Source organism: Vespa velutina, chromosome 14, assembly GCF_912470025.1.
Source record: "Vespa velutina chromosome 14, iVesVel2.1, whole genome shotgun sequence".
NCBI classification, from domain to species: Eukaryota; Metazoa; Arthropoda; class Insecta; order Hymenoptera; family Vespidae; genus Vespa; species Vespa velutina.
The window spans coordinates 2,512,338-2,534,837 of NC_062201.1; the positions used below are offsets into that span (position 1 = coordinate 2,512,338).

Sequence of the window (22,500 nt, forward strand, 5' to 3'; positions counted from 1 at the left end):
ATTATCGTAGTCGTCGTCGTCGTCGTCGTCATAGTCGTAGTCATAGTCGTTGTTGTTATTGTTGTTGTCATCGTCGTCGAACGTGAAAAAGTTCAAATGCCGATGTGATCCCTCCGTTCATTGAATCCAATCGACGTTAGAAAAAAATTTCGCGAGTTTACAGGACGCATTTTATACCCAAGAATCACCTGCCGATGCCGCTGTTGAACTTGGTGGTATACTAACGGTCGCATTTCCTGATGTCCCATCTTGGACACCGATGGAGACGCCATCAGGCATCCACTGAGTGGTACCTGGCGTACCACCAGCTCCACCAGTAACGCTCGATACCGTACCGACTGGTCCCTGATTCTGACCACCGACAACACCAACACCACCAATACCAACACCACCAACACCAACACCAACACCACCACCACCACCACCACCGCTACCGGCGCCGCCTCCGCCACCTCCACCGCCACCGCCCTGGCCCACCCCCAGCTCGTATTGCCGCTTCTTTTTCTTCTCCAAGTTAACTTGCGCGTAGAGCGGCTCACCGGGTTTCGGCTGCTGCAACATACACACAAGCCAACGGTTAGTATACAAGCTCTGGGGGGGCTTTTTTCTCTTTTTTTTTGTTTGTTTGTTTGTTTGTTTGTTTGTTTGTTTGTTTATTTGTTTGTTTGTTTCCTTGCTTGGTTTTAGTTTGTTTTTGGTGTATATATATATATATAGTTTTTTATTATTTATTTATTTAGTTAGTTAGTTATTTATTTATTGATTAATTTATTTATTTATTAATTAATTTATTTATTAATTTTTTTTTTAATTTAGTTTTTCATTCGTTTTCTCTCTCTCTCTCTCTCTCTCTCTCTCTCTCTCTCTCTCTCTCGTTTTTTTTCTACTTTTATTTTCCATTTTTTTTTCTTATTGCTTCTTTTTTGTGTTCTATTTTTCTTTTATTTTTTTTTTATTTTCTACTTCGTATTGTGTCATGAGTGAGAACGGAGGGGGTGGGAGGACCTGATAAGTGCATCGAGAAAAGTGCATTGATATGAAATTTCTTTTTTCTTTTTTCTTTTTTTTTTTTTTTTTTTTTTTGTTATTTTTTACTTTAGTTCTATTTTCTCTCTTTTCCTGTTTTTCTTTCGCTTTTCTTTTTTTTTTTCTTTTTCTTTTTCTTTTAAAAACTTTCGACAGAAACAACTTCTTATCCTGATCCATGGCAGGGACGGCATTTTTGTCGCGGTGGTAGCGAATGATCCATCTCGTTTGACGTACCTCATCTCTCTCTCTGAATTTATTTATTTATTTATTTATTTATTTATTTATTTATTTATTTGTTTACTTATTTATTTATTTATTTATTTTCTTTTTTATTTATTACGAATCTATAAACGCGATCGATATTATCTCATGATCGATACTATTACATAGATCATTTTACATGTTTAAGATTTATATATATATATGTATATATATATATATATATATATATATATATATATATATATATGTCCGAGATAAAGTACATCTAACGATTTAAATCATATATTATTTTAATCGTTCTATAAATTATGTTTGCATTAATCACGGATTATCTGCACTGATATGTTATTCTGTCTAACGATTAAGATTCACGATCAATATGTATATTCTTACATATCTAGCAAAGAAATTATTCGAAATGTATTAATAAAGAAACGATGTGTGTGCGTGTACGAAGTCGAAATTATAATTCTTTTTTTTTTTTTTTGTTTTTGCTTTTTAACTCATTCATTTCTTTTCTTTCTTTTTTTTCTCTTTCTTTTCCTTTTCATTTTCTTTTTCCTTTATCGAACGACGATCGAACAACGATCATCAATACATGCATATAATAATAAAACAAAAAGGATACACATATAAGAGTAATGTATTGGTGTATCATCGTTCGTTCGTAAAAATCATATACAATGATAATAATTTTATATCCATACAAATGTATTTTTAGATTCATTTATAAATATCATTAAATATATAATGTTTGTTTATTGTTTATTACAAAAATGAATCCATTCCATCGTACGCTCAATGAATGAATTCATTATTTCAATGAAATTTAATTATGAGATTAAGATTTTTCTATTACGATTTGTATAGAAAAGGACAGATAATATGAGAATGTAATAAAAGTGTATTTTATAATAATTATCACATTGTTGGGGAGGGGAGGGGGGGGCGCGGGGTAAGAGAACAAGAAATCAAAAATTAAGAAAAAAAAAAAAAAGCCTTTGTAACACGTTGGCACTTATTTATAAAAAAAAAAAAAAAATTCTATAAAATATACATCCTATTTTATAGGGTCGGTCAATCGTATGTATTATGTATATATATATATAATAATGGAAAAAAAAATAAATATATGTATGTATGTATGTATATATGTATGTATACTATTAAAACTTTCTTCGAGTATAATATTATTCTCTTTTTTTTTTTTTTTTTTTTTTACGTTTATAATTGCCAAGTACAATTATAATATATTGGCTAAATTTTTTTTTGTTTCCTTCATCGTCCTTTTTTTTGTCTCCCTTCTTTTCCTTTGTTTTTTCTTTTCCTTCTCTTTTTTGCTTTCTCCTTCTTCTTTTCTTTTTTTTTTTTTTATTCAATATCATACGCTCATATACATATATATATATATACATACATACATACACATATATATATATATATGTGTGTACGTATAAATGTATGTACCTATGTATGTATATATGTATATATAAAAAAATATCTTCATATATAACGCACTAATTATATAATTAATTAATTAATTACGCTACTGCATATCGTTACTTACAGATTGGTAAATAGTAGGTCTTCCAACGTTATTAGAATTAATATTAGCTCTTTGAATCGTTCGATCTTCGTATCTCGTACTACCCTGGCTCGCCATTGGTCGATTCAATGTGCTACAATCATAGCTACATTTAACGTGGAATAAACGTTTCTAAATATTATATTAGGGGGGGAGGACTCTGCGTAAAATTTAACGAAAACAAAAGAGAAGAAAGAAAAAGTGAAAAAAAGAAAAAAAAGAAAAAAAGAAAAAAGAAAAAGAAAAAAAAAACAAGAAAAAGAGAGGGGGGAAAGAAAAAGAAAAAATCGAAACAAATCAAAAGCAAAAAAAGAAGAATAAAATTCATCGACAAAATTTCTCAATTTTATAAAAACTGAATAAAAAGCAGAGTCCCAGAACTAAAAATTAATTAACAGAGAATATTTTAATTACATATATTAAACAAAAAAAAAAAAAAGAAAAAAAAAAAAGAAAAAAGAAAATCATAAGATCTATCTCTGATGGTATTGACGATTTCATGATAATCGAATACCTGTTGGCATTGTTTGGCGAATTGGGTCCGGAATTTCGAGCTGCTACAGTTTTCGTAACGAAGTCTTGTTCCTTCCAACCGTGTTTCTTATAAACGTCTCGTAATTCTTGATGTTGCCACATAGTAAAGAGAACTTGGCCTAGAAAAGAAGAAAAATGAAATATAATAAAACTGAATGATCGTGGTTTTTTTTTCTTTTTTTTTTTTTTTTATTATTATATATATATATATATTTACTTTTTTTTTTTTTTTTTTTTTTTTTTTTTTTTTGTAAATCATTTCATTAAATCAAATCAAATCAATCTATCGCTATGAATACGAATCTTTCTCTTTCTCTCTTTTTTTTCTCTCTCTTTTCTTTCCTTTTCCCTTTTACCTATTTCTTTTTCTTATTCTTTTACCTGCAAACTTGAGAACACGTGGGGTATATTTTTGACGTTGTCGAGTTATGTTCATAAGCCTGTCGACACCACCGGCGTCCAATAACGATCGTGAAAATTCGGCGTTCTTTTTGATGACCTCGTTCAAAGTCGCAAGCACTGCTGCTATCGTATCGTCGCTCGTCCCCTGATCGTGCTGATTATTTCCCGAGGGTAACTTCTGAATGAGATCTCTCATCGCATATTTACCAATTAGCTCCTTATTGCGCTGATCTATCGCAAGATTTCTCAGGGCAGTAGCTACTGCACATACTACTCGATCCACCTGGAGTGAGGGAAAAACAAAAAAAAAAAAAAATTAAAAAAAGAAAAAAAAACAACAAAAAAAACAAAAGAAACCAATGAATAAAAAGGTCAATTCGTTTGATATTAAATTAATATCATTTTTGTACGTATAAGTAAATATAAAAAGAAAGGATAAAAGAATGAACGAAAAATGTTGATATAATGTGTGAATGTTACAATATTATTTATATTTCATATAATTATTATAACTTTTATATATATATATATGTGTGTGTGTGTGTGGGTGTAATTATTATACTGTAATATTATATTATAGTTATAATATAATATGATACGGTACAGGATACAATGTATATAGTAATAATAATAATATATTAATATTAATATACTAATACTAATAAGTATACAATCATACTTATTATTATTATTATTATTATTATTATTATTATTATTATTATTATTATTATTATTAATATTATTAAAGCAGTATAATTTATAATATAATCACACGTTATAATAATATTTATATTATATTAATATTTATATTAAATAATATTTACATTATAATATTAAATTAAAATTAAATTAGTATAGAAATTTCGGATATTTTGTGTAAATTAATTTGAAATCAAATGAAATATCTATTAATCAAAAGATTAAGATTAACGCAATTTTGTTTTTTTTTTTTAACACTGCTTTATAGAATAAATTAATTAAATAAATAAATAAATAAATAAATAAATAAATAAATTGCAGGTGTCCTCCTCCTGCAGATAGATACATACCTCCATCCTTAACAATTCGACTAAAATAGGAAGGCCCTTGTCCTTCCGTACAGCTGCACGAATTTCAATGCTCGGTTGCCAATAACAAGCGGCGAGATTCTGCAATGCTCCCGCCGCAGCTTCTAATGTTTCCGGATTAGAACATGTCTGTAAAAGGCTTAAATAAGACTGAACGACTTCCGGTTGCCAGAGTAACTCCATCCCTCTGACTGGTTCCGTTCTTGGGCTCGTCGTGCGTGACGTTGCGTTCTCCTTTTGAACCGGTTGTCCGTCCTTCTTCTTTTTACTACCACCAAAGCAACCCAAATTTTCACCTATGAGAGAGAAACAATAAAAAAAAATAAATAAATAAATAAATAAATAAATAAATTTCGTTAGAAATCAAAAAGAATGTAAAAATAATATATATATATATATATATATATATATATATATATATATATCGTATCGTATCGTCGTCCGTACGTATCGTATGAAATATGATCAAGTATTATTATCTGATATTGGCTGCCATATTAATGTCAAAGACAGACAGACAGACAGGACAGACAGGGACAGACAGATACGTACGTACGTACGTACGCACACAAACAAATCTTTATCGACGTCACGTGAATATTTCATTCGCACGAATGAAATATGAGTGATGCGAACTAATTTGTCATATGAATTTGAACGTAATCATTAGCGATTCATTCTTCTTTTTTCTATTTTTATTTTTTTTTTTTTTTTTTTTTTTTTTTTTTTTTGTTCTTTCTCTTTTCATTTTTACGTGCGGCTATTATTTATTGGATCAGTATTTTTTTTTAAAAAAGGTACGTATAATTTATTAATCGATCCATATGCAAGCAAACGATTTATTTAAGAAAAATACGTGTCATTATTGATAGTTAATAAAAATACCGATCCGAATAAATGTAAATGCTCTTCTATCTTTTTTTTCTTTTATTATCTTTTTTTCCGTTTCTTTTCTTTTTTTTTTTTTTTGTTTTCTTTTTTGGATCTTTTCCACACCCTTCCCAACAAAAATATCTATATGCGATATCGCACTTTTTTTTCTTATCAACGATGTTAGCAAATATCAATAATCGTATTTACATTCGAGCTATTATTATATTTAAGAAAAAAAAAAAAATTCATGCATTCGATTGCAACGAAGATATGCAGTTTCTACGCAGATAGATGTGATTCATTTCCTTCGATACTACATTATGAATGTATGTATGTACGTATGTATGTATGTATGTATGTATGCACGTATGTATGTATGTACATTGCCATTTAACTTAAAGCCAACTGAAAAAAAAAAAAAAATACATCGAAATACTGCCTGCACTATGCCAATAATTATATTTTTAAAGAACTTTGGATTAATGCATAGCTCGAATCGTTTATATCGTTCGAATCTAATAAAAGCACGGCCAAGCTTTGCAATTTTATTTATTTATTTGCTTTTTCTTATTTTTTTTTCCTTTTCTGTCTCTCTCTCTCTCTCTCTCTCTCTCTCTCTCTCTCTCTCTCTCTCTCTTTTTTTATTTTCCTTTTTTTTTTTTTTTTTTTTACGCGGATATAAAAATTGCCATGAAATATTAGCAGCATGAACGTTTGCAAACGAATTTCGCAAAGTGCATATACACGGGGTAGACCAAAATTTATTAGATTTGTGCGGTTTTACGATCTGAGAAACGAAAAATAAAAAAAAAAAAAAAAAAAAAAAAAAAGAAAAGGAAAAAGAAAAAGAAAAGAAAAGAAAAAAAAAAAAGAAAAAAGAAAGAAAGAAAAAAAGAATAAAGATAATGAAGACGAAAAATAAAACAGAAACGGGACATAATAATAATAATAATAATAATAATAATAATAATAATAATAATAATAATAATAATAATAATAATAATAATAATAATAATTAGTCAAAAACAAACGTTAGATAAAGAATTAATCAATTTGTAAAAATCAGCTTGAAACATTTTAGCCCACCCTTCGCGTACACGTACGTACGCGTAAATGTAATTTTTTTCCTCTTTCTTTATTTTTTAATAAAGTTGCTCGTTTGGGAGAAAAAAAAGTTTTTTTTTCTTGTTGCTCGTTTGAAAAAAATGTTCTTTTTTCTCGTAGCTCGTTTGAAAAAAATGTTATTTTTTCTTCTATTTTTTTCTTTTTCTTTTCTTTTTTTTGTTTTGTTCTTTCTTTTTTTTTTTTTTTTTTTTTTTTTTTTTTTTTAAATAAAATTAAAGCGATTCATTAATGAAAATATTTTCATTCTCTTTCACTCTCCCTTTCTCTCTCTCTCTCTCTCTCTCTCTCTCTCTCTCTCTCTCTCTCTCTCTCTCTCTCTCTCTCTCTCTCTCTCTCTCTCTCTCTCTCTCTCTCTCTATCTATCTCTTTCTATTTCCAATATTATTTGTGCAACATAAATTTTCTTTTTTTTTCCTTTTTTCCTTTTTCTCTTCTTTCACCACCTATATAACTTTCCAATTAGTTAGCTATTAATATGAATTTAATAATTGAATTATTTCAATATTTCGATTTTCGATAATATAAAACGTTTTATATACTCGATGACAGTTACAATAATTATCGAATGAAAAATCCATTGATACTTTAATCGTAACGCCGTTGTTATTATTATTATTATTATTATTTTTGTTGTTGTTATTGCTGTTGTTGTTGTTGTTGTTGTTGTTATTATTATTTACGCGAAAGCGAAGTGCATACTCAAAAACAATTAGCAATTAGCCGTCCATTCTTCGATTTGAAGAGGTATTATTTATTTTGATTAATTATTCGCTTCTCCGTTACGTTGAGACGAATAAATACGTTGGCGTGGTGTTTGTCGATTGCAGATGTGTTTTATAATAATAATAATAAAAAAAACAAATAAATAAAAAGAAAAATTAGCAATGACAATAAATAATAAATAAATAAATAAATAAATAATAATAATAATAATACTAATAATAATAATAATAATAATAACAATAATGCAAAGTATGATATATAGGTATGTTTTTTTTTCAATGTGATAATGTTACTAAATTATATCTAAAGATGATATATTACATATCGAATTTCTAATGTAATAAAGAGTTTACTTTTGATATTTACATGGCCCAATAATAAAAAAAAAAAAAAAAAAAAGAAAAAAACAAAAAGAAGGAAAGAAAGAAAAAGCAATGAAAAAATTTCGATCCGATACTTCGAAATTTAAACCTGTTCTTGGGTATGTTTAATTGGCCAATTTAAAAAAAAATAGCACTTTTATAAATAGCCATCGTATCAGCTCTAATTTTCGAGATAGGACGAATAATAAATGGGACAAAATGTTATTCAGAAATTGTAATAATTAATAATAATAATAATAATAATAATAAAATAAAAAAAGAGAAAAGAAAAAACTAATTACGACATTTTTTTTTTTTTAAGACTTAGATATATAACATCGCGTGTATTTCTAATGTATAATAATAATTCAATTTTAAACTTTAATACGATCAATTAATTTTAATCGTTTTATAAAATTAAAGGTCATGGAATTTTTATGAATTTTTATTATACTCCATTATTATGTCATATCATAAAAATTATAGCTGATGGAGCAAAAAAAAAAAAAAAAAAGAAAAAAAAAACAAGAAAAAATTGTTACCATTATTTTTTTTTTCTTTTTTGCAGATAAAGCGCCCTAAATATATCCAAGAATACAAAATTAATTTTTTAAACACGAATATGTATGTTTTGGCAGTGTTATGCAATGTGTCACTGAGATAACATTGAAATATTAATAAAACTCGCAATATAAAGAGCCATGAGAAAATAAACATAATTCATAATTTCACTAAGCGAGGCATACATTGTATGTGTGTGTATGCATATATATATATATATATATACACACACTCAATGCATATATACATATATTTAAAGGAAAAAAAAGAAAATAATAATTATTAATCTAATTTTATACCTATATGAAATTACAGTAATGTCTTACCTTGGCATAAACTGTATGCTATAAAAAAAAAAAAATTGAATTTGAAGATTTTAAATTCATGCCAAAGTCGAAAAGGATATTGTTCCTTAATCCTATTAGTCCTGACAATTAAGTGAATATTTTTATAATAATAATAATAATAATAATAATAATAATATTAAAAAAAAATATAATTAGAATAATAATAATAATAATAATAATAATAATAATAAATAAATAAATAAATAATATTATACTTATATTATTATTATTGTACGTTAAGGTATTTTAGAAAAAGTATATATACATAGATATAAAAAAAAAACGAAATAAAAAAAAACAAAAAAAAAAACAAAAAAAAATCACACAGTGTCACGTGATGGCTGTGTAACGAGTAATCATGTAAAACAATATTTTTTTTTTTTTTTTTTATGTGTGTCAATCCTTCGTTCGTTAATTAAACCTATAGAAAAAATCTCTCTATCGCTATCGACACACACTTATCTAAAAGAAAAAAGAAAAAAAAAAAAAAAAAATGTATTAAAAATCAAGAGTGCACTTACACTTTTATTTTCTTTCTTTTCTATTTTTTTTTTGTTTTCTTTTCTTAAGAAAAAAATTTTTTTTTCTTTTTCCTTTATCCTCCCCCCACTCCCTTTTTTTAATCCCAGGGATATGTATATTATAATAAAGTATAAATTATTACATGTCTATTACAAATGAATAATTCATTAATCGTAGTGACACTTTAATAGAATCATAAATTATTATATTGAAAGGACATGATTCATCGTTATAAATTTCTTTTTTTTTTTTTTTGTTTTACTCACAACTATTGTCACTAATTTCTATGCTAAACGTCAAATACATTGATGTCTACATATTTATCAAATTCGTCACGTTGTTAAGAAAATATTTGAAATACTTGTTAATTCTATATATATATACAAGATGTCTTGTTTAAAAAAAAAATAATACAGCCGAATATCTCTTATAGGCTCAATTGATTTAATAAACATGAATGTTTCAAATAAAAGTAGCTAAGTTTTGAGAAAGAGAGAGAGAGAGAGAGAGAGAGAGAAAGAGAGAGAGATGTAATATTTATTGCAAATTATTTTATAGAGGAACAATATTGTCAAGATACGAATGTTATAACAATGTTTTTTTTTTTTTTTTTTTTTTTTTTTTTTTTTTTTTTTTTTTTTTTTTTTTAATGGAAATCAATATTATAAACCTAATAAAAATTGTAGAGAATATCAATACGAATCTAACGAGCACCCATATTGTAACTTTCAATCGATACTTCATCGAGTTATAGCGCTTTCAAATTTAACAAGCTTCGTAATAACAATAATGTTCTTTTATCACTGTTGAAAATCATCTACGCTTTTTAAATGATCGCAATAAATAAATAAATAAATAAATGAAAAGAAAAGAAAAGAAAAAAAAAAAGAGAGAAAAAAAAGCAAAAAAGTAAACAAGAGAAAAAAAATTGATCGTTTAATTTATTAATTATGAAATATTTACAAGAAAATTTGATCGCATCATTGCAATTACACATCGTATTACTGTAATTTCTTAAATGTCAAAGTGTCACGATAGTACAGATTGAAAAATTAACATTACAATGTAAGTTGCTCGTTCGATTTATTATTAATATTCTTTAGAACTTTCGTTTAAACTTATAAATATGGATTAACGTTTAATAAAATTTATTTATGATTTTTCGTTATCTTAAAAATGGCCGTACGCTGTACAAAATAAACAGCAATATATATTAAACGTTGCCTATTAAAAATCTAACAATTTCATTTATAAGAGATATTTGACCGTATCGATTAAAAAAAAAAAAAATAAATGAGTCATCCTGTATATACGAGTGATCATTTTATACGAATATATTTAAAAATTATTAACTAATAAATTATTTCCTACAACTTGTGCTGTCTATAATTTGTATATATTATATTAAATGTATTATTAAGTGGATTTTATTTCTACTTTTCTTTTTTTTTTTTTTTTTTCTTCCTTTTACACATAATAATTATAATAATTTAATAAGAAGTAAGAAATAAGAATTTTATATATATATATATATATATATAAATTGAATGCATGCATGTATTGTCAAGTGACATTCATAGAAATGTCCATGAATTAATAATGGACATAAAAGGGGAAAAAAAAAAAACGGACAATTTCCTTTTACTATTTTTTTTCCCCCTTCTTCTTCTTCTTCTTCTTCTTTTTTCTTAAAGAGAAAAAAAAAAAAAAAGAAAAAAAAAATGCAAAAAAAATAGTAACACGTCAGATTGGTTCTCACCTTTCACCGGTGCTGCAACTCTGTTCTGCACGGCCGACTGTATCGGATGTTTGTCGTAATTCGGGTCCTCAACTTCCTGACACCGATAACTTAAATTTCTTAAGATGCAGACGCAATTTTCCACTATTTTATTACCAATGTTCGACTTTTCGATAGCTGAACGCACTACGTATAAAAGGGCATCCACGAGTCCGTCACATTCCCTTAACTTCTTCCTCGCGTATTCTCCAGCACTAGAGACGTTTCTTAAAACACCCGATGCATTACGAAATACCGTAGACCAACATGTTTCACCGCTCGAAGAACTTGGATCCCAACCGCTATGAGGTATTATTATATTCTTCACTACCATCGTCACCCCGTCGTCGATGATCGATCGTTTCAAATCCTGAAAATATTTATTTAATTTTATTTAATTTAATTTAATTTAATTTAATTTAATTTAATTTAATTTAATTTAATTTTCTTCTTCTTTTATTTTGATCTAATCGAAACGAACGTATGCAACAAAGAAAAATATAATAATTATTCGTTTGAATCAATTCGATATATATTATACGAACAATAGTAATAGATTATTATTCCATTTTATTAAAGTATTAATGATTATAATCGTCATTATCAATTAAACATAATCAAATAAAAAATTTTAATAATTAAATTAACGTTCATAATTAAATTAAAATCTATATTAAAAGTTACTAAAGAAATTGATTACGTAATAAACAATAATTATAATGACAATTCATAAATATTGCATGGATTTTGTGAGTCATACTTCAGATCGATCAATGATCTTTGCATATCAGACACAGTCGAGGGGAGAAAAAATGAAAAGTTCATAAAATGTTTTTACTTTTCACTTTTTTTTTTTTTTTTTTTTTATAAAAACGATCAAAACCAATAATTAAGACTAATTAATAAATGTTTAATTATCAATGACGGCTTCGAATCATTCGCTATGACGAAATTAGCCATTATTATTTTAACGCTGTATAGGACAGTTGAATATCCGAGTGTACAAACTTTATCGTGGTACGTAACATTTGATATCTCCGTCGCGTATTATGCAAACTTAATGATATCTTATTCAGAGTTATATGAAATTAATATAGAACTTTTATAAATGATAATAAAATGAAGGATAGGTCACGTTCACACGAAATTATTAATTCAAGTAGATTATTGTTGGATGATTAATAATAACCATTAACATATAACGAAAGTTCAACGTTAAATGACTATAATCGTCTTTGATATATAACGTTAAATGATTATAGTCATCATTGACAACCAATGAGCGTTCGACGTTAAATGTCTATAGTCGTCTTTGATATATAACGTTAAATGATTATAGTCATCATTGACAACCAATGAGCGTTCGACGTTAAATGTCTATAGTCGTCTTTGATATACAACGTTAAATGATTATAGTCATCATTAACAACCAATGAACGTTCGACGTTAAATGTCTATAGTCGTCTTTGATATACAACGTTAAATGATTATAATCATCATTAATATCCAGAGATCATTCGGCGTTAAATGATTATAGTCATCATAAGTATCCAGTGAACATTCGTCGTTAAATGACTATAGTCATCATAAGTATCCAGTGAAGATTCGACGTTAAATGACTATAGTCATCTTTGGTATACAGCTAGCGTTAGACGTTAAATGACTATAGCCATCTTTGGTATACAGCTAGCGCTAGACGTTAAATGACTATAGTCATCTTTAGTATATAGGAAATATTCGACGTTAAATGACTATAGTCATCTTTAGTATATAGGAAATATTCGACGTTAAATGACTATAGTCATCTTTAGTATATAGGAAATATTCGACGTTAAATGACTATAGTCATCTTTAGTATATAGGAAATATTCGACGTTAAATGACTATGACTCGTCTGTGGTATACAACGAATGTTCAATGTCACGATAGATTTTATAATCGTGCTTTTAGTAAGGAAATGATTAGAAAAAAACGGAAAGAACAAAAAAAAAACAAAAAGAAATAAGAGAAAGATACGTACTTCGCAAGAAGACAAATTCCACAGTACTCCGGTTACCAGTTCCTTTACATCGGCATCAAGCGTCATACGCAACAAATGAATTAGAGCGGGTACACCACCGGCATTCTTTATCGCTCTCTTGTTCTCATCGTTTTGCCTTCCGTAAGATAAGTTTCGTAACGCCCCACATGCATTTCTATATACGTCTGGATCGTCATGATTTAATAATTGCACTAAGGGTGGTATTCCTCCTAAACTACGTGTTTTCTGTTTATTCGGATCGTCCATATAACAAAGATGTTGCAAGTAGGCAGCTGCATTCGCTTTGATTATGTTATCTGAACTGCTCAGAAAACCTATAACCTCCGATAAATTAGGATCTCTCCATCTCATTGATTTTTGATCATCGTCCAAGGGCGATGCCATTCCAGGAACGACTGGATGACCGGATTGTAATCGCTGAAGGTGTACCTCGTCCTCGAATATACCAGGTGGTACACCAGACGACAATGGAATTGGATGACCTTCGTCATATCCGGGAACATCGTTAAGAACTGGCACTGGACCTACCCCAACGCCAGGGCCGTATCCTACTGGTCCATATGGGGACGGAGATACGTAACCATAGGCCACTTTACTCTCATCTGCAATTACAACGTCGCGTTAAACGAAATATTGCGCCTTGTTTTTTTCTTTTCTTCTTTTTTTTTTTTTTTTTTTTTTTGTTCTTCAAGGAATAAAAAAGAGAAACGAAGACAAGAAAAACAGAAGACAGAAACTTGAGAAACATCAAACACGAAGCTGTTATTGCTACTCTTGCTGCTGCTGCTGCTGCTGTTGTTGTAGTTGTTGTTGTTGCAGCTGTTCCTGCTGTTGTTGTTGTTGTTATTGTTGTTGTTATCGTCGTTGCTACGAAAAGCATAATTCACTTGCGTTATCTTCATCAACTGAAATCGTTATTTGATACACACGAGTCCGAGGTTAGAGGAGAGGAAAAGAGCAAAGAAATTATGAGTAGAGATGGCGAGTGCGTATGGTGAATGAGTGTAGAGTAAACAGAAGAGGGGAGGGGAAAATTGATTAGAAGAAAGGGGTAAGTGGAAACGAGATTATGAAATACATTTTGCGACGAAACACATTGCTCGTTCAAATACAAGAAATATTTATGAAAATGAATGACGAGCAGTATTTTATAATCGATACAAACCGACAACGACGTCAACGACGATGATGATAATAATAATAATAATAATTAATAAATAAATATAAGCGCGGATATGCGAAGATGATAATGAAATAAATAATAAATATAATGTGGCCCTACCATGAGGATGTTGTGAAGGTTCGCCAGAGTCATCCATATTCCATGAGTTGCTGATCTGATCTAAAAGTAACAGAAAACATCAAAGAATACGTTGGTGATAAGTGAAAAGAGATAAGAAAGTGAATTATGCCGATAATAATATGTTCTTTCTCGAATCAAATATTTACAAAATATATATATATATATATATATATATATATATATATATATACATATTTAAACTTATAGTTATACCATATTGATCTCCGGGACCGCCAGGACTTGGAGTGATGCGATAGTGATCTTGCAAAGCCGGATTAAGGCCTGGGTCAATGTCGTTGTAACCACCTTCCACGAATGGTGCTGCTTTACGCAGATATTCTATATATACATATTTGAAAAAAAAAAAAGAATTATAATTAAATTTAAAAAAAGCCATTATACTCTCTCTCTCTCTCTCTCTCTCTCTCTCACTCACTCTCTCATTTCTTTCTTTTACATATTAATATAAAGTCCATGTAAATAGTACGTAATACGTAATAGATTTTTTGTTCTTCAAGGAATAAAAAAGAGAAACGAAGATAAGGCAAAAAAGATGAAAGAAAAGTTTAATTCATTCAAAATTTAATTCTCCTAGAGACGGACAAAATTCTTCGACGAGAAAAAAAAAAAAAAGAGACGAGAATATTATTTTCTGAAATGTTTGAAAAATTCTTAAAAAAAAAAAAAAAAAAAAAAAAAAGAAAAAAAGAAAAAAAGAAAAAGAAAAAAAAAAGAGAAAAAAGAAAGAGAAAGAAAGACATTAATAAAAAGTTTATCCGAGAGAATAATTTAATTTTATCCGTAATGAATCGTATTGGTAATAATCCTGTTCATTTCTCTATGAAATTACGTGAAAATCGATTATGTACCATGCGGTGGTGATGCACGACTGTGCTCTGACGGACTATGCGGGCTGTGTGGTGAATGCGATCGTGGCATGTAAATTCCATGAGGACCTGGGTAACCAGGTTGCGGAGGGTAGCCGAGGTATGGATCGTAATGGTCAAAACTGACCATGTATGGATCCGCTGCGTATCTCGGATCAGCATGTTGATACTCTTGCGACATCAATGGCACCGACATGTAACTGACTGCACCTGGATCTGGTTCCATGTGTGAAACCTCACGCACTACTTTCGTCACGGTAGTTACCTATATATAATAAGCAAAATCAAATATCAGAGGAATAATATATTAATCCTTGCAAAGAAAAAAAAAAAAAAAGGGACAAAAAAAAAAAGAAAGATCAAAACGTGTAAAAATATAATATTAATTTATCGCTATAAAAATTAATTAAATGATGAGCAAGGTCAAAAGTTAAACTGATATAATAGATTATTCTTTGAAATCAAGAAAGAAATAGAAAAGAAAACAAAAAGGTCAAGTAAAAAAAAAATATTACATTAAATTGACTAGAAATATTAGTTAAATGATGAGCAAGATCAAAAATTGGTTATTTCTTGCAATGGAAAAAAGCAAAAAAAAGAAAAAAGAAAAAAGAAAAAAAAAAAGAGAAAAAAAGGAAGAAAGAAGTATACTTGAAAGATATCATATCAAATTGCCTTTTAAAATTCGTTCGTCATTTATATTGCATTAGAAATATTTGTGAATATAATTGGAGATAATTCACGATATGATAACATTATTGACGTATTGTAAAAAATTTTCAAATAATATCAACTGAGATCCATGAATTATCTTTTGAATTGATTTGCAAATGATTTAAATGGAAGAAAAAAAAAAAAAAAAGAGAGATAATTGATTACATCTCAGCTTGTAATATATTTTACAAACGCAATACGAGTGAAACAATTTTTTGAGATAGATTTTGTTATTGGTAGATGAAAAAAAAAAAAATTGATTTGCTTACACCATTGTTGTAATTAATTCACGATTATATTCTAACATTTTTGTATACAGTTAATAATAATCACAAATCAAATCAATAATCTGACACAATACTCATATCGACTGATATAAATCAAAATTAATTTCTAATGATTTTAATCCGTTAATCTCCTAATTCTTAATCAATTGATTTTTCACAAAAATCATTCGAAATTACAAATTTATTATCAGATTAGACAAAAATTAATGCGTTCCCTTTTTATCGTTCATATCAATCAAACGTTAAGCTTAAAAATTTCTGAATTTTTGAAAGCCTATAAAAATAAATATACTATATATACTTTCAGAATATATATATATATATATTCTGAAAGTCCTGAAAGTCCTGAAAGTAATCCTAAAATTGTCAAAAAAAAAAAAAAAAAAAATAAAAATAAAAAAATAAATAAACAAAAATCCCCCCCCCCCCCAAAAAAAAGAAAACACAGAATAAAAAGATCGCAAATATCGTCGAGGAAAATTTTACTAAAATAAAAATATTCCTTATGGATGTTTGTGTATGAAAAAAAAAAAAAAATAAGAAAGAAAAAAAAAAGAAAAAAGAAAAAGAAAAAAAGAAAGAAAGAAAGGAAGGAAAGAAAAACGAACGAATTTTCGAGAACAGTCCTAATATTTATACGAATGAATCGAACACGTCAATAACGTCAAAATCTTACTTGCTGTGAAGTTTGTTGTTTATGAGTTCGGATGAGCAATGGATCTTCTTGGACAGACAGATGGGATGAGTGTAACGAATGTGTATCCGCTTGTCCGTTACTTCCATGATAGTCCGCGTCACTTTGTCCGCTAAAAATCGAACGAACGAACGAACGTACGAACGAATGAACGAACGAATGATTTTATATATATATATATATATATATATATATATATATATATATACATATGTGTGTACATATATGAAATGGCGTTCTTTCGATTTTAAACGATCTGACAAAATATCTCTCGTAAATAGATCCTATTGATTTTATATAGGAACAAACGTTTCATATAAAAGTTATTAAATATTTTTTTGAGAAAAAAAATATGTAACATTTATCGCAGTCACTTTATAAAAGGATCATTGTTATTCAAGATACAATAGTCGTAATAATTAATTTCTCTCTCTTTTCTTTTTTTTTCGTTCTTTTTTTTTTTCGTTTTTTTTTTTTTTTTCTTTTTTTTTTTTCAATCTGAAATAAATATCCCACGTTGAATGAAAAGTTTTAAAAAATATCAATACCGGAGTACAACAAGATATATATGTACGTGTAATCTCATGGTATACATTTTAATCGATATTTCATCGAGTTATGGCACTTTGAAATTTAACAAACTATGCAATAGCAATAATGTTCATTATTATTGTTGATGATTTACGTGAACAAAAAGAAATACATAAATCAATAATACAAGAAAAGGAAAAGGAAAGAAAAAAGAAAAAAGAAGACTTACTTATGAATTCGATTGATTAAAAAACATTTGTAGGAAAATTTATCTCGCATTATTACGATTAAATTTGTTTTTGTTAAAAACTTCATAGGATACCATAAACTCGATGGAATATTGACGACAAAGTATATATCATAATTTTTTTTTTGTACTCGTTCGATTTTTGTTAGACTTTTACAAAAAAAAGAAAAAAAAAAAAAGAGAGAAAAAAGATAAATAAATAAATAAATAAATAAATACCAAAAAAAAAAAAAGAAAAAAAAAGAAAAAGAAAAAAAACAAGAACGATTTTCATTAAAATAAAAAAGATTACGATTATAATATCTTGACAATACAGGATCCTCTTTAAAGGTGACTATAATACCTTTTATTAAATTTTACCTTCGAAGATATAACAATTTTTAGCTGAAATATTTCTTTATATAAATCAATAGGATCGAAGATATTTAAGATCATATCGTTTAAAATGAGACACTGAGTGTATATATATAATATATACATATATATATATATATATGTATATATAAATAAATTAGGAGTATATATGTACTTACGTATACTGTGGCATGTCGGAACCTTTGTCCTGAAGTACGCGTCTAAAAAGAATAATACAAAATAAATATTATAAGAATTGCTCCTAACAAAATAATATATGTAATCTTATTTCTTTATCATAACAAATGGATATATATATATATATTTTCTCTCTCTCTCTCTCTCTCTCTCTCTCTCTCTCTCTCTCTCTCTCTCTCTCTCTCTCTCTCTCTCTCTCTCTCTCTCTCTTTCTCTTTTTCTCAATGTACATACTATCGAATTCTTTTGAGGTATTATCTTTCGTTAAAAGCAATATCTATAATCTTCTAGCATATGCTACACAATCGAGCAACTACATATGAAGTTAATCAAGGAAAAAAAAAGGAAAAAAAAAAAAAATAAACATTAACCCTCTATAACTCAATTTTATTTATTTTATTTTATTTTATTTTATTTTATTTTTTTTTTTTTTTTGCCAATTTTTACATAATAATTACATATTACGTACATAATTATGAAAGTGATATAACATCAATACAAAACTGTAAAAACAATATTATTTCTTACGAGAAAAAATTTTCACATTCATCAATATATTTTCAATTAATTTAAATTAACAAATTAATCAAGATCGATAAAAGTCTATATTAAAATGTTACATGATATTAAAATATTTTATTTTTTAATTTATTCAAATGTAATCCTTTAAATAATCTTAAAAGAAATATATAACTTAGATCACTTTCAAGATTATGAACAAAAATGTTATATTATTATTCTTTTAATTAATATCAGTAATTGTACTATAATAATTTTAAAATATTACTCGTTATTTATCAGGTATAACTTAGTATAGTATATAATTAATATGATATAAAATATTGCATCGTGAATAGTAACGTTCTTTTGTAATAACGTGTAATTAGTATGTTTTGGGTATTTCTAAAAGATCGATAGCCATCATGATAAAAGATATCGAAAGATTTAGGATGATGTGAATACGAAAGATCCTAAGATGATTGTAAGTCTGAAAGATCTAGATCTAGACTGATTGTTATGATTTAGATATATCCTTAGTTACATCAGTTAAAAGAGATATACCCAGTGATATTAGTAAAACTCAATTGTCTTATTGATGAATAAAAGAATACTTAATTGCGACTGTATATATAGATTAATCATGAAAGATTATATATGAAATAATCATTTAATTTTTATCTCAAAAAAAAAAAAAAAAAGAAAAATAAAGAAAAAAAAACATTGTTTTTAATTTGTTTAATTATATACATATCGTTAATTAAAATGATACTATTTGATTTGAATAGAATCGTAATTTATTGATGAAAATAACAAAAAGATACGATTCAAAATTCAATACAGTAGAAATTGTAAATGAAATCAATTAATTATTATCATATTTAACAATAGATTAAATGGACGAGTATTGATAGAGCTCGTCATTGTACGGCATGAGAAATCAATGACGACGTACTAGAAACTCGTCATTTCATTGCAATTAGAAAAGGGAAATGGAAAAGGGAGGAGTTTAAATCCTAGTTGTATACCCTGGGATGTACCCTTAGACCAACTTTGAACTCGATTAAAACAATTTGCGCATTTGCATGAATCATAAAATTTTTTTTTTTTTTTTTTTTTTTTTTTTTTTTTTTTTTTATATAACGACATTATCGGAAATGTATTTTCAAATCTACTTGATTATTATTATCGTGACTTTAAAGAATATATAGAATTTCTTTTTGAAATTAAATTTATTCATTCTGTATAAATGAAAATTTTGTTCAAAGTGCTTTTTTTTTTTTTTTTTTTTTTCTTTTTTTTGAATTGGTAGCACGTTCCTAAAGTGCACAATTGGAAATTATTTTGACGTGTGCACAATTGAAATTCATTAAAAAGATTAATTAAAAAAGATTAATTAAAAAAAATTAATTAAATATGAAAACAATTATATTCTTATTGATTCTGAGCATGTACAGGATAATACAAGTGTTCGAAATATTAGAAAAAAAATCCTCATGTATGATGTCCTTTGTCCTGATGCATCATGTGAATCCATGAATATTATTTTTGCATTGATATTTGAAGGATAGACGCTAAACAAACAACTAATGTCTAAACTCGGATAAACGTGGCAATGTTTTTTTTTTTTTTTTTGTTATCTATGCGTTTTCTTAATGATTATTCAACAACAACAACAACAACAATAACAACAGAGTATCCAAGGATAGATATTCCCAATAGTATTATATATAGGGTCCTTAGGAGAAGGTACTACAGATAACTGATGTTGCGCACGTGTGCGTCAACATACCCTTAGGGTAAAGTACTCTAGATAGCTGAGGTTTCGCACGTGTGCGTCAACATAGAGTATAGGATAATATAATATACTGTATTATATTGTAATATACTATACTGAGTTTTATCTAATAAAATAGTATATAATATATATAATATAGTAAAAGTTAATATATTATAGTGTATATAATTATGATAGCATAAATAAATATATTACACGATTGTATATTAATATGTTAATTATCTATTATTTTCAAATTTTAAGTCAATCTTAATTTTATCAAAATTAAAGGAAAAGAAATATTAATTAAATAGATTTGATAAATAAAAATAAAACTTCTTAAATAATACATATATACATTCATATACAAACATAAATAATCTATTAGATAAAATTTATATGACGTTATAGAGGATTAAATGTGGATACACGATATCTACGTCGAATTAATTAACAAATCAATAAATCAATTAATAGATTATACGTAATTAAAATAAAATGATCGATCCAGTGAGTAAGAATTTTTTTTTCTTTCCTTTCTTTAAAAAAATAGAAGAGAAAGAAAGAAAGGAAAAAAAAAAAAAACAAACAGAAACACTTCATTTATTAATTTTGTAACCTACAAGGATTTTCGTCTTCTTTAACGGCAAATAAAGAATACGTTTAAACGTGTCACAACGTTTATACAGAATATGATACTTCGTAGGTGGAAGGAGGAAAACATTGGAGGAGTATCACTAATTAGTCTAACTACTCATCTCATTTCGTCAGCACTCTGCTAAATGATGCATGCTAAATGAACGGATAAATGTTGTTAGTGCGACGAAGTTGTTCCTTTTGAAAAAGATGTGTGTAAGATATGTTAATAAATATACAATATATATACAAAAAAAAAAATATATATATATATATTGTATATAATTATATATATATATATATATATATAATTTATATAATAAATATATAATCTAAACGTACATATGTATATATATATATATTAAATTTAAATAATATAAAAAATTACTTATATAAATAAATTTATATAATATATAAAATTATTTATATAAAAAAAAAATATATATATATATATATATATACATAGCTTTATCGACTCCCAGGTGTGATATATTTTTCATAAAAAAAAAAAGAAAAAAAAATCTAATGACATAAGAGACTAAATCGATTGATTACGTAATTTGTACAAGTATGGACAGATATATACATATATGTATGTACATATATATATATATATATATATATATATATATATATATATATATATATATATATATATATATATAATGTACACTAATACACACAGACAATTTCAAAAGAATTAACTTCTTATAAAGTGCGATTAGTCACCTCTGCGTTATCTCAGTGCGCGTTATGTTGTGCTCCTGTCTCTGCTCAATCCGGCGATTCACCAGCCTAACATGAATAATTAACAGAATTACCATTATCATCAATAACTTTATTTCTATATATTATACGTACGTTCAATTCTTTTTTCCTCTATTTTATTGTTTTTTGTTTGTTTTTCTAATCCGAACAAATATAATATTCGACGTAATCAAATGTATAAAAATTATCTTAATAAATTTTTACGAATAGCAAAAGTTTACATTATTTCTTCAACTTTGTTTCTTTGTATTTTTGTTTTTTTTTTTTTTTTTTTTTTTTTTTATTGATGATAAACAGCACTGCGTTTAAGCGATATATGTTCATGTGATGTATTACGTTATGAAAGAATGAAAGAATGAAAGAACAACGAGTCGATATATGTCCGTTGTGTAAGATTAATCAGAAGAGTTATGATTAGTCGCTAGAACGAATGACA

The 22,500-nt window shown here is 26.9% G+C and overlaps 1 protein-coding gene across 10 annotated transcripts in view; it reads right to left on the reverse strand.

Annotated features, from left to right (window-relative positions):
- The window catches only part of LOC124954160 (catenin delta-2), an 85,041-nt gene that overhangs the window by 24,243 nt on the left and 38,298 nt on the right, over nucleotides 1-22,500 (reverse strand). For 2 of the 10 annotated variants that reach the window (XM_047506646.1, XM_047506656.1), the window contains exons 3-15: nucleotides 22,026-22,091; nucleotides 18,367-18,408; nucleotides 17,038-17,167; nucleotides 15,343-15,625; nucleotides 14,687-14,812; nucleotides 14,453-14,512; nucleotides 13,150-13,772; nucleotides 11,112-11,499; nucleotides 8,810-8,827; nucleotides 4,822-5,135; nucleotides 3,752-4,055; nucleotides 3,351-3,489; nucleotides 2,819-2,942 (exon numbers count right to left, since the gene is read on the reverse strand). In XM_047506646.1, the coding sequence (XP_047362602.1) occupies nucleotides 2,819-2,942; nucleotides 3,351-3,489; nucleotides 3,752-4,055; nucleotides 4,822-5,135; nucleotides 8,810-8,827; nucleotides 11,112-11,499; nucleotides 13,150-13,772; nucleotides 14,453-14,512; nucleotides 14,687-14,812; nucleotides 15,343-15,625; nucleotides 17,038-17,167; nucleotides 18,367-18,408; nucleotides 22,026-22,091 (2,617 nt within the window). Of the gene's footprint in view, nucleotides 553-2,818; nucleotides 2,943-3,350; nucleotides 3,490-3,751; nucleotides 4,056-4,821; nucleotides 5,136-8,809; nucleotides 8,828-11,111; nucleotides 11,500-13,149; nucleotides 13,773-14,452; nucleotides 14,513-14,686; nucleotides 14,813-15,342; nucleotides 15,626-17,037; nucleotides 17,168-18,366; nucleotides 18,409-22,025; nucleotides 22,092-22,500 lie in introns of all 10 variants that reach the window. The other 8 variants (XM_047506651.1, XM_047506650.1, XM_047506655.1 and 5 more) reach the window with 7 other exon arrangements.